Below are 19,381 nucleotides of genomic sequence, written 5' to 3'. Positions count from 1 at the left end.
TGAGCCCTATTGATTTTGAAGTCACCAAGTTAAAGGTCAAGGGTTAAATTGGACATAGTAATATATTGTCTTCTATATCTCAAGAATCATTTGCTTGATTGACACCAACCTTGGTACACTGGTACAGCATAAGGAGTAGATGACCCCTATTGATTTTTAGGTCACATGGTCAATCCACTATAATATACAATAATATAGTGCATCTATTTTAATGGCTGGGAATTCCGACAGAAATGAAAGTGGAATGTAAATATAAGAAATAAAGTTCACTTTTGAAAATACATGAGGGTATAAACCGCAACATTTTACATTCAATTTGGCATACTTTTCATGAAGCGCATCAGTAATAGACATGCACAAATTCATATTAATGCAGAAAATCAGCAATGAACATTTTGTAATGTATAACAATCATAATATTGACTAGATATAGGAGAAGGGAGGGAAGAGGAAAGGGAGCAAAAAGGAAGAGAAAGGAGAGAACAGGAAAATGAGAAAGACAGAACAGGGAGTGGGAGGAGAGAGTAAAGAGGGCAGGAGAGGTGGATCCCACTGTGGTGGACCCCACTACACATAGTGCTGTGTAACCAATTTAATAAAAACAACTGCCAGTATGCATTTCAAATTTTAATGAAATTTTTATACAATATGGCCCATTAGAGTCCAGCTAAAGGCTAGATCACATATTGAATGAACAACATTTGTTAACTACACTTGATTTACTCTTGTACATAATAATGAAAATGTGAGATAAAATGACATGACAAAATAAAACAACAAATTCTGATAAATTCTTGTTCAGGCTAGGTCCTAATAGAGAAATACCTTCTCGGGACCTCTCTCAGCCTCTGTTGTAAATATCATTTGAGACTCAACACTCTAAGAAATTGAAGAATCTATGAAAGACTACTGTATGTGTACTCAATTAGAAATATTAAAATTTTGGCGTCATTGGTGCAATCACAAAAGTGATAACCTATGTTCAGGGCTGAAATAAAGTATATATCTTTCAACACTAATGCAGCTCTACATAAATATATAGCACTAAATCATGTTTGTACATGACCATTACCTACAATTCACAAGATTTTTAATACATGCTAAAATGTTGCTTTCTGAGGTTTGTGTGTAACAACTTGCTTTACACAACCCTATTTACTTTACTCTGTTTATCAGAATTTCATTCCTTTAACATTACTGTAGATTCTTAAATATACACGAGGAATTTATTAACGTAATTTCACGAAAGGCATCACTCGCCAAATAAAATTACTCGCTTTTAATTTTCTGTTGCTAAAATACATGCAAGAACTCTTGATTAACAGATGAAACACCAATTCAAGTTAATGCGATTTGATGTACGAGTCACTTCACCATATTTTAAAAATTATCGTGTGCATTAAGGAATCTACAGTATATCTCAGACAAATTCTGTACACCATATTGTATGATTTTCAACAACAAAAAAAGCATTTATGCATACTGCACAGTATGCATATATTTGAAAAAAAAGTTAAAGCTGGAAATCAGTATAACTTTCTTGTTAAAAAAATTTGCCATTTGATAATTCTTGTAGTAAAATTTATCAATATTTTATATCCATAATGGTCACAGCTGATACAAAAAGAAATATAAAGTCACAAAAATGGTGGGTTTTCATGTTTTGTTGTTGCAAAATACGTAGAAAATACAGGTTTTGTCAACATAATCTTGAATGTGTAATATGGTCTGCATGAATTCACTATCACAGTTTTGACGAATATTATGTAAAACGACAGAAATAATATATACGTGTAATGTGAAAACAGCAGTGATGACAGAATGTGGAACTCACTAATTTTCATTTTTATTAGCATATTGTGCAGATTTTTGGAGAATACAAATAAACTATTCATAATTATAACATCATAATTAGAATACTACAACTACTACTACTATGTGCACATATCATCACTTTCACTTGGAATCCCTCAAATTTACTGACATTGCATCTACAGCATTTTCGAGGGCTTTAAAACCATCCCACATTGTTTATTGCCTAACTTGCGTTCTTTAATAGTACATTTATCATATAAAACTAAAACTTGCAAAAAATAAATATTTTTTAAAGACATTTATAAAACTGCAGTAATGTGTAGAAATACCTGATGATCATTGATTTTTTGTTTGTTTTGTGTGTATACTCTGCCTTCTGTATGGAGTTCAGTTAGTGATTGATGTAATTTCTTTTATCTAACCGAAAGACGCTTTCCTTACCAAAAATCCTATAACTGTGAAAAATACTTCATTAATGAAATATCAATGGTTGTACACGTACCTACATCTAGTAATCTAATTTGCGAAACAAAACTGATAAAAAAGGCAAAATGTTACTTCCTTTATATACATTTCCATACAGATAAATGGTCCTGCAGAAACTGCAGTCTGCTTCCATAATACAAACAGGTGGGTTGATAAAGTTTGTAACATCACAACTCATTTCCTCTAATAATATTGTATCCAGGGTGAGGTAAACATACAACACACTTGTGATGAACATAAATCTGTGACAATAAGATCTACTACATACAATATATAACAAACATATTTCCATAAAGCAAATAACTATTCCACAAAACAACAAGTTGTTGAACAAGTTCGATATGTCAATGTGACATGAATATACATGATATATACAATGTAAACATTTTCTGAAAACGGGATTAAAAAAAACATTTTCTTCATGGAAAATATTTGTTAAAAACTATGATTTGCACAATGGTTTCTTTTACAGGCAAAATGGTTAAATTAGTAAAGTAAATAGAAAAAAAAACCCATAAAGATGCAACATACTACACATCTCACTTTTGATTTTCATGGAGAGGAGGTTTTGAAACTGGTCACTTACTTAGCTGGCCTTTCATAAGGTTTCCTAAGAGAAATGCCTTGTCCAATGCATATATATACAAATGAAATATGCCAAAAGTCCTCATTATATTCCACTTCCCTTTTCAAAATGTTTAAAATCTAAAATTTGAGTCTTCCCAACATTTAACCTCTCCAACTCAGAAAGATGAAATTATCTGTTAAGTTCATTCCCATTCAGTGAAGCCATCTTAAAATAGATGTACACCGAACATATAAAGTGTATCTAATGTGAATACAGATCTAATTCAGTACAATAAACACAAACTCAACAGTATCCAAAGCTGATAATCAGCCCCAACCAAATCAAGTGATATATCACACACTAGTGATCAACATAGGCATTGAAAAAGTGTTGGCAGTGTGACTGGAAGGGATTTGAGTGGCCACTAGTCCCATTATGTGAGTTATCATTCATTTCCACATCAGTATTAAAGGAAAATAATCAGGGTTTTTTTTGGGGTGGGTGGGGGTGGGGGGCTGATAAAAGAGTAACCATTAATGTAAAGGGTTGCTAAGCAGTTATTACTGTACTGCATAAAAACCTAATCGCCTGTACATGTTATTATAACATTTTGTTCCATGTTAAGCTAATAGTCCATGTCATTTTATAGTGATACATAAGTGAACAGAAGATTAAATTACTCACAACCTGCATATCTGTCAAGAACATAAAAATGAAAATTGAGGTATATATAGAGTTTGTCTTAATAATACATGTCCATAATTTTGACATTAGCCTTGTTCCTTTCATGGTCAAAGTTACAGAAAATACTAAAGCTTGCAAAGTCTGCTTGGTATTAGATCTGTATAATACTTCATGGTATTTGAGAGAGTTCTGAAAAACGGAAAGTGCCATTTAAAGTCAAGAACAATATATAGTAATATTTTATAGATACATATATATTATTTCTTTACTTGTGTTACACATAGTATAATGATATCCCATACCAAAAAGTTCACTGGCTGGGTGCTTTAAGAACAAATTTATGCAAATGTGAAAATAAATCAAGTAAAACACGCTTATAGCTTAGTGCTGGGGATGAACAATTTTGATTCATTATAAACATAACTTGTTATGTTCAATAAGTTTATAACGTTTTAAAACTACAGGGAATGAAAATCTCTCTCCAAATGATATGTGCATAACAGCAGTATACATGTGTGTGTGTCTGTCTATCAGATCCAATACTGGTAAATGTGAAGAATATACATGTTGTGTGTTTGCATATCTTATTATGTTATCTAATTCTTCATAAGCAATACTACTACCAGCATGTGTAATAAATGAAATGATAAAGTTACACCCAGCATCTCAAACTGTTCTGAAATGTTAAAATCTACTGTTGGTAAACATGAAGAATTTAGATAATTTTCAGATATAATCAAAGACTTGATAACATTCCATATAAGAGCTGTTGTGTAAGAAATATATGTGCATAAAAAAAATGAAGTGGTTGATACTAAATCACCTACCTACGTAATTTGTGTCATACAAGAGCGATCGAATACAGCAATGCTTACCAGTAATGGCTTCTAACATAACATTACAATATTCAATGAGATAGAAAAATTATCAATGTAAAGGAGATCATTACGTAAGTGTCCATTATCTCCCTTTAACATACTTAAAATCATTATCCATATAACATTTTTTACTGTCAAAATGATACAGTATATGAATTACAAAACACTTTGTTGGTGGGATGTTAAAATATTGAAATTCATATGTATTTTATATTCATGGGATGAACAACAGAATACAGATTACATGTAGAATTTCTGCACAAAATCTAGAGAGCTTTTAAAATTAATGAAAGAATTATCAGGTATCTAATTGCATTGAGAATCTGTGCATATTTTGAAGCATTACATGAAATATTCAACAAAGGAGTATTTCTTAAACTCTATCCACTTGTTTGTGGATATAATAAACAACAGTTAATCATCAGATCCAATCACTAATCACTGTCAGGTGTTGTTTCCTGTACAAGTGCTGCCCATTATTGTAAGGGAATGCAAAACAAAACCTATGCAAGTTTTTCGAACAGTCCAGCCTTACGTTGGATGTGAATCATGCAGAAAGTGTGGTGATGCTAAAAAAGGTACATGTATATTCAATGTACATTTTGTTTCAAATACCTAGGTACTTGAATTCTGTGTCTCAAATTATTAAAACAACCACGAACTTCTACAAACAATACAAAATCACATCTTTTTAAAATGATAAACAACTGTTCTCTAATTAGCATACTTATGTCACAATTTATATTTGCTCTAAAACTAAAAGCACCACAACAAGGCAGCAAGACTGGCCATATCACAAATTGTTTCCAGAGCTCTTTAAAAATGACATCCTGTACTATAACATAAACTAGATATGACGCAATACAATATCTTAAAGCCACATTTAAGTAGCTCTTTCAAAATAGAAATGTTGCCTAATTATACAAACAACAAATGATTTCTGCTCACAACATTGCAACACCGGATTAACTGCTGCAGTTTCTTCTGTGCATGAATCAGCACTAAATATTTATCCCCTCTGAATGGATTTCTACAAAGGTCATAACTTTTCACGTTTTGAGGACGTTGTCACTGTCCCCTCTCTTCCCGTCTCAGCCAACACGTATTGCATCAGCCGTCAGCTTATGATTTTAGCCACATGTTTTCAAACTAACAAATTCACTCACTGTTTTTGATAATGTTTGTAACTTCGGTGATCTTTTCCGCTTCGTCCAATTTGACACTCTTGTTCAGCTGCAGGATCATTCCCCCCAGCGTCTTTTTAACACGCAGGGCTGTCAGCCTCGCCCCTGGGTTGTGACTCCAACACTCCCTCATCAAACGAGCCATCATCTTTAGATACTGAAATAAATGTAATAATCAATTAAAAGTAATGCAGTGGTAATGAAAAGAATGTATCACATATTTCAGTTGCTCAAGGTGAGGGATATCATATGTTGTTACTTCCAGGATTGAATGACTTGCAGCTTGCCGTTTGTGGATTCCTCATGGCAATGTGGTGGTATTTATTTGTGAAATCTGGAACCTTTAATGCTTAACCTGGGCTACTGAATTTCAAAACTTTGGGGCCCAGATGGCTACCAAATTGATATTGTGAAGAAACATCCCTGACGTTTTCTACCATTCAAGGAACAGATTAGCTTTGCATTATTTTAATTCATAATGTTTTTGAAGATTTTGTGAAGCAACTTAAAGTTTTATTTTATTTTATAGACATCCAAATAAATGCCAGGCTGATAAAATCACAGGCACATATTCAACGTAAATTGTATGCACAATATGAGGTACAATCAGCATCTACCCCTGATGATCATGCATAAATTTTCATAAACATCAGATTTCCACAACAAAAGAAAACCCGCCAGAAAATCAATACCACTTTGTAGATTTTCTTCACTTGCTGAGACAGGTGTGCACAGTTTACTAAGAAAACAATAACTTGTGTGAAATGAAATTAATTCTCAAACAACCTGGATAGCTAAACTCAGACCTAATGCTTTTAAAGTACATTGTAGGTGAAAATGTATAGCATGACAGAGGTCATGAGATAAATAAAGCGCATCATCACATGATATGCCTGTCAGATGTTTACAGGGTTTTCACTTCCTTTTCATTGAACAGGCCTATAAAGGATTTGAGGAGACCCAAAAAATTTGGGGGGGGGGGTTGCTCCCCCCCTGAAAATTTTGAAAATCAGGATGAAAAATCCTGCATTCTGGCGCATTCTGAGGGTAAATTTATTGTTTAAAATATGTGAAATTATAAATCTTTTTTTCAGGTATTTCAGCAAAGTGCATAAAATATGACATTCAGTCGTCAGCATTCAAATTCAGATCTATAACAAAAAGTTTGTTTTCAAATAAAAATGAATCATGATCAATTAAGTCCCAGAAAATTTTGAAAATCAGGAACGCAAACTCCTGTATTCTGTCCCATCCTGAGGTTTAAAATATGTTTTATTTTTAACATTTAGATCGCTTCGTTTGCTTGCTTTGGATTTGAAAATAGTCTTTAACTGTTCTTTTCATCACCAGTTCTTCACGTTCATCTTTTAAGTTTTTTATCAGTGTTGTGGGTCAGCGTGGTACATTTGGGAAGATTTCCGTTCATTCAAAACGCAACATCGACTCGAAATTTACAGCCAATGAAAATCCTTCATAGATTATACACGATATTCACAACCAATGAAAATCCGCGATACGTACCGCTTTCAACAACGAGGAAGTGATATGCACCGTCTATATTTAACTAGTAAACACTGTCTATTTTTAACTAATAAGTACTGGTTATTTCGATGAGAATAATAATTAACTTCAAGTTAATAAAGATGCAATAATTTTTTTTTTCAAACACGATTTGAACCGGCAACTTAGTTGTCTGAGGCGGTCAATTCGGCCGGCGGCCGGTTCCTAACGAAAACACTGTGTTTATTCATTATAAATAGATGAGAGTTCATGACACATAATCATGTCAACCTTAATTGGTGCAGAGATTGTTAAGGTTTGAGGTAAAATCAAGATTATCTACTGCACATTGCAATTGACTTGTCAATATATCTTTTGAATTGTTCAAATCCAAATCACTTCTTAAAGACCAAAAAGAAACAATTGTGCCAAGGTTGGTGACCTCCCAATGTTTGGTTATGAAATCGTTTTCTGCAGGTTGCCAAACTTAAAAACAATTTTCTATTGCCGGTATATTGTAATACATCTTTACCTCAGTTGAGGACCATCTGTTAGGGAACCCAGGTCTCATCTTTTCCACACACACAATTTTCCTCATTTCTTCAAAACTAGGATCAGTATGTGCTGGAATGGTCTCAAAATATGGTGGTTGATATTCATCAGCAATACCTGCATTATAAAGATAATTTTTAATGAGTCTATCAAATTATATGCACATATTTGATATCATAATAACTCTTTGTATCCTTAAATCTGTTTCATTGATTTCTCTATATATGCAATATCTCGATTTTCAAAGTTTTTTTTCTATTTCACAAATTCAAAATAACACAACCAAAACTTTAATTCAATAATGGTTACTCCAGTTCATTAGAGAAGTCATCTTTCTTCTACAATTATAATGCAAAACCTAATTGAAAGTGACCAGATATGCGAGTTTTCATTAAATGACCACAAAATAATAATCAATCGTATCAATTCGGAAATTCTACATTAAATTTTGGTCTGGTGTTGGAAAACTCCAATGTTATATTCACCTAGAAGTCATGTGCAGGTAATCACAACATTCTATTTTTTTTCTCATTTGTTAAATCCCAACCATTCAAAAAGCTCTGACAGCTATTTGATCAATAATAGAATACTGAAACCAATGACATACCATTAGAGATGCACCTCCTCGCTATCTCCCACAAAACAAGTCCAAAGGCATAAATATCTCCTTGTTTGTAAGCATCAAAATGTTCTTTGCGAGCTGAGTTATCCAATAATTCTGGGGCCATATAACGTTTGGTTCCTTGTCTTGAGTTAGGTGGCAAGTCCACTTCATTTGACTCGCTGCAATGATTGTCATTTTAACAATATCAACATAAATACTTACAATAGTAATATTTCATAACAAGAGGCCCACAGGTCTTCACAGTCACCTGAGTATTAGTCTAAAGTATCACTAGCCAAAAAGGCTATAAAATCTATAGTAATTTTCCTGTTCTGCATATCTAAGCTAAATTCTGATATTCAGCAGCAGTAATAAAACAAGATGTGTTCTAAAACACAAATGCCCCAAAAGTAACCATACTGATGAAAGACTTTACATGAGTCATTTTTTGTCCCCTGCCACAACGCAACTCCTCAGAAACTGCTCAACGGATTTTGTTTAAATTTTATAGGATTGTTAGTCACCATATGTAGTTGATCATATTGTGCCACAATTTTGATTCAAAACAAGAGTTATGGGACTTTGTTAAATTTATGCATGCTACACTAGGAGTGCCGTTCTTCGTACGAGTACAAATTCCTGTCAATCCCAAATGCCAAGTACGCAACACGAGAACAGGTTCGAGAATTCACATCACTTCTGTAGGTAGTGTGGTCCAAGAACATGTTCGTGCGGACATGTTCTTGTCGTTCGTGACTCTAAGAACGGAGCATGAGAACAACGGGAACAGCACTCCAGAGGAACACTTTGTGGATGCAACTCCTCGGATATCGCTGTATGGATTTTGTTAAAATTTAACAGGATTGTTAGTCACTATGTTTAGTTGATTCTATTAGACTGCGATTTTGACTCTACAAATTCTACAGGAGTTATAGGATTTATACTTCAACCTATTTTTGAGGCGGCGGGGATATGGCTATGCGTTGCAATCTTGTTTTGATATTTAATATCAAAATAAGATTGCAACGCATAGCCATATATTCCCCGCCTCCTCAAAAATAAATTAGTTGATTTATGGATCTGCCAACTGCATTTTTTGCATTGTGGGAATTTTGTTTTGCAATTTACTTGTCTTTTTATTACTATCGTTACTGCCGATTGAATGTTTGATAACATACTACTATTAAAAAATCCAGAAATGCTCGTTTGTGGTGTGAATTTTCTACATTTATAATTTTATAATTGTAAGCATTTAAACACTTTTAATGTGATCCATTAATATCGGAGTGAAAAGCATGATGATGGCAATTTACTCTTCGATAAGTTTTATATTGCCAAATATATTTTTGATGCTGACTTCTCCACATTATTCAATTTTTTGTGATGATCATGTTTCCTATATGTGTCTAATTTAAGAGCAAATTAAAAGTACCTTTCACCTATTTGTCAGTAATCGTCATAATATAAATAATCCTATTTAAAAAAATACATGTGGTTTTTCAGAAATATTTATGTTATTTTTAAGTTGAGATATGGACCATTAAATTGAATGTAGACTTGTGGTTTGCCTTATTTTCTTCTTCAATTTTGAATTTCGGTGCGCTCTTCCAGAACCTCTTTGTATACAGGTAAATCACATGATTTTTAATTTTAGGAACATGGCAACAGCTCCCCCCCCCCCCCCCCTCCCCCTTCGTAGCCTGCTCTATATTGTTTGTAGAAAGTGTGGTAATTTGTCGCAGTGATGCAGTATACGTGTCGTTGATTAGGATATAAGAAAAATCTGACTAAAATCAGATCCTTTGATTGCTCATATAGATAATGTTTGAAAATTTCCAGGGTTTACAAATGATCCAGTATCAAAAGTGAAAGTAGAACCTTAAGGATGTATGCTACACCAGAGAAATTTGATGTGGATGAAAAGTGGAGGATATGTACAACAATATTTTGAAATTGACAACTTTCAGATTTACTTTATTTAGTCAAAAAAAATGCAGTTTTAGTAGAAAGCAATCTGAAAAAAATTAAAAACCCCTGCTGGACTCAACCACATGATCTGCAGTTCAGCAGTTGAAGTGCTAACCTACTGAGTTATTCTACTAGGCAAGAATTTTTTAAATGAATAGACAAATATAGCTGATATTCATATTTTCATCCATGTTTTAAGAGGAAGTCACCCATTATGATGATGTAGAGTACCTCCTAAAACTATGTTTTACTATTTTGGTACATCCCTTCTTGCTTTTCTAAATATACATTTTGTTTTTATACAGTAAGAGCAAAATTAAAGATGAGGTCATTCAATGATAATGACAATAATCACTATGATCATTTTAGTCCTAACCTGGTACCAAAACTCCTACAGGATCATGAAATTTACAATTTTGATTAAGAACTGCCCGTTCCTTCTAAATACTCGTATAGTTTCAATAGCATTAAAGAAGATGCTTTTTACCAACAGTGAATGTCTTCAAAAGTAATTTGAGGAAAATAAACTATCCACACAACTCATTGATTAAATAAAATCAGTTAAAATATGATCAGAAGATATTACAGTTCACTAGCAATTTTGTGAAATGTCTCAATATTATCATCTTTGTTAACTTAAATTTTTTTTTCAATCGTCAATTATAATCCATTATCATGAATGTCAAGTTATGTGCAGTATTCGAGGTGAGGTGTTCTTAATTAGAAAACATCTGATTGACTGCTTGTGGTAAATGACACTTCAATTTATTCTGAGGGAATTAAAGAAGAGATCAGTTCAAGAAATGGTATTAAAAGTATTTGCTTAGTTTAATTAGAGACCTCGACCAAGCCATCACAATTCAGAAACTAAATTATTTTGCCAAACCTGACATATCTAACAGCCAGCCCCAAGTCAGCTATGCAGCAGCTTCCATCAGACTTCACCAAAATATTCTTTGTTTTGATGTCCCTGTGAGCCATTGCTGGTTTCCCTGAGAAAACATTATTTATGTAAGTTTTCGATCATTTGACTGTAAAATCTCTATTTCTCACGGGGTCTAAATTTCATGGATTAAGAAAATATAAGCAGTTCAAAGGTTCTTGAATTAGTGGTTGAACATGATCATTTATGGTGGTTCATTTTCTTTCACAAAATTTTCTGATTTTACAGAAATTATTGATATTCAGAAGAATTTCATCTTCCCATGGATTTAATTAATAAAAGCCTTCATGACAATTTTCTTGAATGCAACATTTTCTTTTTCATACAAACATTAATTAAAAACTCAAGCATCCTAACTAAATACTGCAGTAATGAATATGGATCTCTGTTGTTAAAGATTTCTGAATGTATCTAGCATCTGTCAGCTTACCTTTTGTACCAAAAATTTCTGAATGTAAATGACCGAGACCACAAGCAGCAGTGTGACCCATTTTGAGCATGTCTTCCACATCCAGCACATGAGTGTGGAGATAGTCATATAGTGATCCATTCTCATGATAATCTGTGATCAGGAACAGCTGAGTCCAGGAACCGGTACCCTTAATGTCAGAGGCAATGTAACCTGCATCACACAATAACAAATTTCAAAGAATTAAATTTTTTTTATAAGGTTCGAGTCTGTGATTATTATTAAAGTTAACAAGAGCACTGCTTAGGCGAAGCATCCTCTCGCGTCAGGAAATGTTTTGAACATATACATTATTTAGGTATAAATAATGTGGAATGAGGCGAAATCCTTTTGTAGAAAATCAAGATGGATTAGTCCATACATGTTTCTGATGAGAATAAATATGAAGTATTATCATGTAGAAGCTCTCCTTCATCCCTGCCCCTTATTGCTCTTATCACTTCCTTCTCTCTCTCTCTCAAAGGAAGATTTTTTTGTATATCAAGGTAAGATTCCAAAATATATTAAGTGGACAACAGTAGGTATGCAAAATATCTTCCCGGGGGGCATAACATGCATACATGGTTGGGCTGTATCCCTTATTCCTAGCAAAAACACATCATGTATGCTCTTAAGTTCAGTAATTTACCTTCCTTACAGTTACATGCTAAAAGCATCAAATCTGAAGATTCCCACAGAAGGAACATTATTTTTCATATTGAAATGGGACAACAATATCTATGTGATGAGAGGTCACCGCAGTTTGTCAAATGTACTTCCCAATGCCTTATGTATTAATTCTATATTGTTAACTGACACGAGTAGTAATGAAACCGTGATGTTCATGTTTATCAAATTATTTTAATAACTCAAATCTCGCTGACGAATGACACTTTTAATTCATGCACAATGTCTTAAGATTTGTGCAGAATAATATGGCAACAGTTAAGGTCACCAACTTACCGGTACCTGAATTCATGCATGCTGTCAATATACTGAAATTCATAATAGTTTAATATTTCAACTCGCTTCCCATTCTCTTACGATTCTAATTTTATTTCAACTTTATCCGAAAGTCTGTATTGTTAACTCGTACATAAAATTCCAGTGTTTTATTGTTGTAATAACACGATATTTTAAAAAATATTTCACCAATTGACTTGAAAATAAATAGGGTTCGTCCTCTTATGATGCCACAGAAGTATGTAAAATATAATAATTCTTAATGCAAGGGTTCTTTGTAAATTCTGCCCACAAGCTGTAATGGACACCCACACACGTACAATAGCGATGATATATCCCTTTGCAACTAGTTGCGTGAGGGGATAATTATATAAAGCAGTAATTATATTTCAAAAAGTCAAAAGCACACCAATTTATGATCAACACCAAACTATATAATTATGATATAAATTGGCCTTCCCATTCATTAATTACTGTCTGATCTTAGCTGCAACATGGTAGTGACATGTCCCAATAGTATCAATGTAGGCTAAATTAAACATCTGAAGCTTGAATAGTCAAATACATTCCTCAATGTAAATGTAGCTTTTATGCAAGTTTGGTCTATGTAGGGATTGGAAATTGGGCTGAGCTTAAAAATCTAACTGGGATGCTGACAACTGAGGTATACGACAAGCTTTCCCCGACTTCATTGATGTGAGCTAAAAAGCATACCATAAAACTATTTGAGTGGGGTATTTGTAGTTTCTTTCAATTACACAATAATTTCCAATACTAATCTCTTGTATACTTAACTTACCCAGAATTCCATCATGCCTTAGCAGTACAGATTGATATAGCTCAGTCTCCCGTGCCCAGCTACTCTCCTCAGCAGTAAAGAAGATTTTGACAGCTACCTCTTCCTCCCGCCAAAGTCCCTTCCAAACCTCACCATATCGCCCCTTCCCCAGACTCCTTACCAGGTGAATGTTCCTAGCTATTGTCCTCTGTACCTATGTACAAAACAAACAACACAAAAATAGGAGTACATTACAGTGTATTCTGAACAATAAGAAATGTGAGAAACATTCACATTTTCATGCTTTTTTTTTCTTTTTTTTTCTATTTCTACTTCCTTCCTCTGCATCTGTTTATGAAAATGGTTAAAAAATTTACTTAAATGTGTGTGTGACTCTACTAGAAGAGGTTACACCAATAAGAAAAGGAAGTTAATATTCTAAAATCCTGCAACTGAACAATGAAAGATTTTTCAATGCAAACAAGAGTGTAACTTTAACTACAGTCATACCTTGCTATTTCGAACATAATGGGACCGAGTCAAATCGAGATATCCAAGGGTTCCAGATATTGAGATTAAAATACATAAAGAATATCTAGTTGGGACTTCCAACTCACTTCGATATATAAATGGTATTCAAGATATTGATGTTCGTGATACTGAAGTTCAACTGTATACAATGTGTTTGATACATACATCCCAGTACAATCGTTTTATTTTACTGAATCAACTGAACAGGGAGCCAACCTATTTTTCTGCATGCTTGCTCATAAATTTCTAAGTATATATCAACATGCTCCTTTCTTGAGGAACATTTCTCCCAGTCATACCAGTATAGAGGGTCCGGATCCACATCCAGATGATTGGTCAATCAGGCCTTTTGTGGAGTCCGACATGAAAGAATCACTCTGGTCCTCTTGATCTCGTATAAATGGCTCTTTCTTACTTTCTCTTCTTTTATATCTGTAAATTTTCTTCTTTTATCAAAAATGCTTTGTAGGTCACACAAAAAAGAAATTAACTGGTCAAAATTGCCCCAATATATTGTCTTTTTTAAAATTTTTATCTTAAATTTTCTTCAATGTACATATGTATTACTTTAGCTAATATTTTAATTGAGCAAATTCATAACTAACTTGGCAAATACATATTCATTCATTACTTTAAAGTATCAAAACTATATCAGTATAAGACTTTTCTCTTAAGTACATTATCTGCAAGATTATAAGAAGCAGTTACTTTATATTTGTATTTATTTTAAGCAGAACTGATTAATGAAACAATTTCATATTTTTTATTAAATCAAAATAATTTGTGTTTCTGGTCCTTTACAAATCTTTATAAACTATTTTTTTCCTTAAAATGAATTCAATGCATTATACATGTAATTTGTTTATATGTTTAATAATTTGTTTAAATACATACCTCAGGTAGAGTATTGAGACGACCAATACAAACATGAGAAAACAACATGTGACAGATACGATTAAAACTATCTGTGTGAGGTTTATCACTTCATCCTGCCCAGCATGCACTGGAAAGAGAAAATTTTACTTAACTTACAGTTTGTAAAACAAAATTATAAGTATAAAAAGATGTCCGACATCTGATATATTTCTTTAAAGCGAAGGACACATCATCACAATTTTTTAAAAGTGTGCATTGTGGCAAAAATGAAATCAGAAACATTTTCTTTGTCCTTTGGAATCTTATCACATATTTCATTAGCTCTAGAGATTAAAATATTAGGTAATTTGTAGACAGTAAGTTCCAATCTCAGAGATGTTTACGTAAAATGTCAATTTCAGCTACATTAGACAAACTTTTGAATTTTAAATACCACAACTAGATTACACATATCTTATACTTTTTTTTATTCATGAGAAATTTTGATTCATGTGTTGAACCTTCTTAAATATTGGAACAAGCTTCCATGTGTCTGAAATACATGCAATACTGCACATTTCTGAAGATTAACTGTCGAAAGTCTGAAGTGTTCATTTCAACAAATATTACATATAAGTGGCAATAACTGACAAATGTATTTGACAATATTCAAATATCAGTGCACACTGCATAATTAACACTATCCACAAAATTACATTACATACAAAATGTCATGAGTCAGTATCATTTTCAAATGTCAATCTGTAGGAACTTGTTACATCAAAGGAAATTGATAGATCTATAATAAAACTATTTATGACTATTGCTCATTTTAACACTTTATTAATACATGTATCAATAATGTAGATTCCTTGCTAAATAACATTTACATTAATTTGAGGTAAGCTCTCTTAGGAAGCAAAATGTCTTCCTTTCAATTATTCATATTGATGTAGGTTACTTTGAATATAGCAATTACGATTTTACAATCTCATGAATTGCATTGGAGCAACAATTTTGCAACACAGTGTATATCAATTGTACCACATAGTGGTTGAGTCCATGTTTTAAACATACTTAGTCTAGTGTGGAAATTTGGTTTACACATCACGTCAACTAGTGCATGTGAACAAATTTTAGTTTTAGTTCATAAGTAAAAATATGACAGTTCGCAACATATCAGATGTGGAAATGTCAATTCTGCAATGCCTTTTTGATGACCACATTGAAGAATTACAGATGTATTAGCATAAATCAAACAACTAAAACTTGTTTCTTGATAACAGTGTTCCTCAGGATCGAAAATGTCCCCAAATTATGAATCATATAATTTAAAATGGTTGTTTAATTGCAAAATATTGAAATCGTTTTCCTAGTTGAGAATGAATGACTTTGATTTTGATTGTTACATTTCACTAATTAATCATAAAACAAAAGCCTAATTCAGTACAATCGATTAGTAATTTGCTATAATAACTGAAAACATGCACCCCTTTGTAATTTCTGTAATATATTCTTCAAAATTAATCTCCGATTGTTGTAGAGAAGCTACTTTTCTCACTTAATCAGTCATCTTTGAATGAGACCACTAATACACAGGAAAATAGCTAGTAATTTTCGATTAGACTTGTTCACTTCCAGCAAAATAAAGCTATAGTTTTACTTTGATGACTATAGTTGGCATGTGAACGTCACCAATATTACATAATTTTGCCACATATTAAATGTACTTGCATAATATTATATAAGGTATCTACAGTATAGAGCTGGCAAGGGAAGAACACTTGTGCATAGTATCGAAAAGTTACCCCCCCCCTTTTTCTGTTTTCCATGTACTGACTTTGCAAGTAGTTGTTTGTTCATACAGTGACTCACCAGCTTCCTGTGTGTTGTTATGTTCTACATATAAAGGATCCAAGTATTCATTGCAATAATCTTCATCATTACAACATGCTACTGTCCTGGGCATGCGATGAGGAATTAAATGGCCTTTACACTGTTAATAGAATTATAAAAATCACCTATTAAATTCATTAAAATTAGCAATTGAAAATTAAAAATCTCCGAATTGTGTGACCTGAGATAACTTTCATGTTTAAGTTTCAATCACAAATATTTATTGTCTTTTTTACTGCAATTTCAGTGACCTTACATACTGAGACATATTTCAGATAAAAAGGAACCCGACACATAAATTCATATAATTAACAATTAGTACGAATGCTTTAAATGAGACATAATTTCTTACTCTACCAGGTATTTGTTTCACCTGTAATATGCTGTTTTCCTCTTCTGAGAAACACCCCATACTTATGATTTCCACTAGTTCTCCATTCTCCAATGCCTGCCTCAGTCCTGTGAAGCACTGAAACTTTGCAATACATGTTTCGTTGACTGCATTTGGATGGCATGGAGAGCATCGACACTTCAATATCCCGTCACCTAATAATAAATATAATGATAATAAAGAATACAATATTAATATCTTATCTTATCTTAACTTATTCACAAAGTATGAAGACTCTATCTTGTAGAGATCAAGGTATGACCAAAGTTAGAAGTTGGGGATAAATGAACACACAGGCAAACAATTTTTTGTATACTGAATACATAATGCCTCATTTGAGATATCTGTCAGGCATTACTGCACTAAAAAATATAAGATATTTAAGTAATCGTGTACACGAATATAACATTTTAGAGTTGTAATGGATGGATTCATAATCAAATTAATCCAACTATTTTTCTGTCTCCTCAAAAAGGTCTATAATAGGACACCTAACAACATTTTGATCTAATGTATTCCATATTGATACTGTAAACATATAACATTTGGCTGTGTATTCTATTTAACACTGTAAGCATATTACATTTGGCTGTGTATTCTATTTAACACTGTAAACATATTACATTTGGCTGTGTATTCTATTTAACACTGAAAACATATAACATTTGGCTGTGTATTCTATTTAACACTGTTAACATATTACATTTGGCTGTGTATTCTATTTAACACTGTAAACATATTACATTTGGCTGTGTATTCTATTTAACACTGTAAACATATTACATTTGGCTGTGTATTCTATTTAACACTGTTAACATATTACATTTGGCTGTGTATTCTATTTAACACTGTAAGCATATTACATTTGGCTGTGTATTTTATTTAACACTATAAACACATTACATTTGACTGTGTATTCTATTTAGCACTGTAAACACATTACATTTGGCTGTGTATTGTATTTAGTCCTGTAAACATACTACATTTAGCTGTGGGTGCGTTCAGAGTACTACTGTTAGTTGACACAAGTTACCATCGGCAAAATATTTTACCATTAATACGAGAATGGAATGTTTGCCAATAAAATTTTCCAATGGTAATAATTTCTGCAGACACCCTAGAGCTTGGTTAGTATTGGTAACTCTATCTATGATGTAGTAAAAAATGACGGTCATTGCATACACACCGAAAGCAACCGATTTTGTATCACATCTTTTCCCTGTATAAATCTTTGTAGACATCAACTATTAATGACAATTTCAGACATCTTGCTTCAAAAAGGTTGGGAACACTTCCCTAACAGCAAGATATTTTCGTGAAAACGCGATTATCCCTCTCTAGCAAGAGTAAATATATCCCGTACAACTGAGAAAAACACCCGTGGAGTACATCTCTTTGTGTTTCACGTGAAAAGAACAAAAAGAGCTAAATTGTCTGATACCTTAACATATATATTAATCAAAACAAAAACATTCATGATGTGTATTGGATTTCAGACTGCTTCCCTTTTATGCAGCAACTTTGATATGAAATTTTTCTACTGTGTTGTCAATTTTATAGAGACAATTCATGTCGTGTTGAGTGTGTGTCACACTTATTTAGTGTTGCACGGATTTGCCATTATTTTCAATAAATACGCCAAAACACCTGTTTTTGGTAATGAATACTCTCTCGCTAAAGAGGGATAATCGTGTTTTAGCGAGAATATCTCGATGTAGAGGAAGTGTTCCCTACCTGTCAAACATGTCACTGCATAGACGAAAATGGGTTCTCAAGACATCAAGTGTATGCTTTTAGAAATTGATTTAATAAAAATATATCACGCTATATAGCTAAATATAGAGATTGTGATGGCCCTGTCCACAGACTGAACAGAGCTCTGCCAGGGTCAATACATACATTACGGCCCAAAACGATTTTCATTACTTTGAACAATTTCTATTTCACCAAATTATCATGCGTAAATGTTCGTAAACCCAACTTTATCATTTAACGCTACTTCATGTTTTAAGAAAAGCCCGGTATACCCAAACCTTTGTTTACTTGACAGCATGCATCAGAACAGCGTGCAGAGCCTGAAGCCAGTGAACCAATGTTTACCAAGCTCTTGTATCTTGACTAATGTAAAGGGTTTCAGATATACGTAACCTGATCAAAGTTTCATACTTACACAAAGAAACCTTTATCATAAGAACGATTAATGAGATCAAAACACTGCAGTCTTTACGTCTCCAAACTTCTTTCTCCGCCATATTTATTTTTCACGACAACCTTCACCTCCGCTTTTCCATTAAACACCCTCAATTATTCAGTAAGTCGTACCTAATACATGTCTAT

General features: G+C 32.9%; 1 protein-coding gene across 1 annotated transcript; it reads right to left on the bottom strand.

Moving 5' to 3' along the window:
• Positions 1-614: 614 nt before the first annotated feature.
• LOC125669580 (bone morphogenetic protein receptor type-1B-like) lies at positions 615-19,371 on the bottom strand. Its single transcript, XM_048904186.2, has 12 exons — positions 19,215-19,371; positions 17,027-17,199; positions 16,633-16,753; positions 14,797-14,905; positions 14,202-14,334; positions 13,393-13,585; positions 11,613-11,804; positions 11,126-11,231; positions 8,275-8,450; positions 7,648-7,784; positions 5,598-5,772; positions 615-3,742 (listed from the first exon to the last, which is right to left on the bottom strand). Exons 1-12 carry the CDS (start codon positions 19,294-19,296, stop codon positions 3,723-3,725), a joined length of 1,617 nt encoding a protein of 538 aa, XP_048760143.1. The 5' UTR covers positions 19,297-19,371; the 3' UTR covers positions 615-3,722.
• Between the last annotated feature and the right edge of the window lie 10 nt (positions 19,372-19,381).

The sequence above is a fragment of the Ostrea edulis genome, chromosome 4, assembly GCF_947568905.1.
Source record: "Ostrea edulis chromosome 4, xbOstEdul1.1, whole genome shotgun sequence".
In the NCBI taxonomy this organism is placed as follows: Eukaryota; Metazoa; Mollusca; class Bivalvia; order Ostreida; family Ostreidae; genus Ostrea; species Ostrea edulis.
This window is presented reverse-complemented; position numbering and strand designations above follow the sequence as displayed.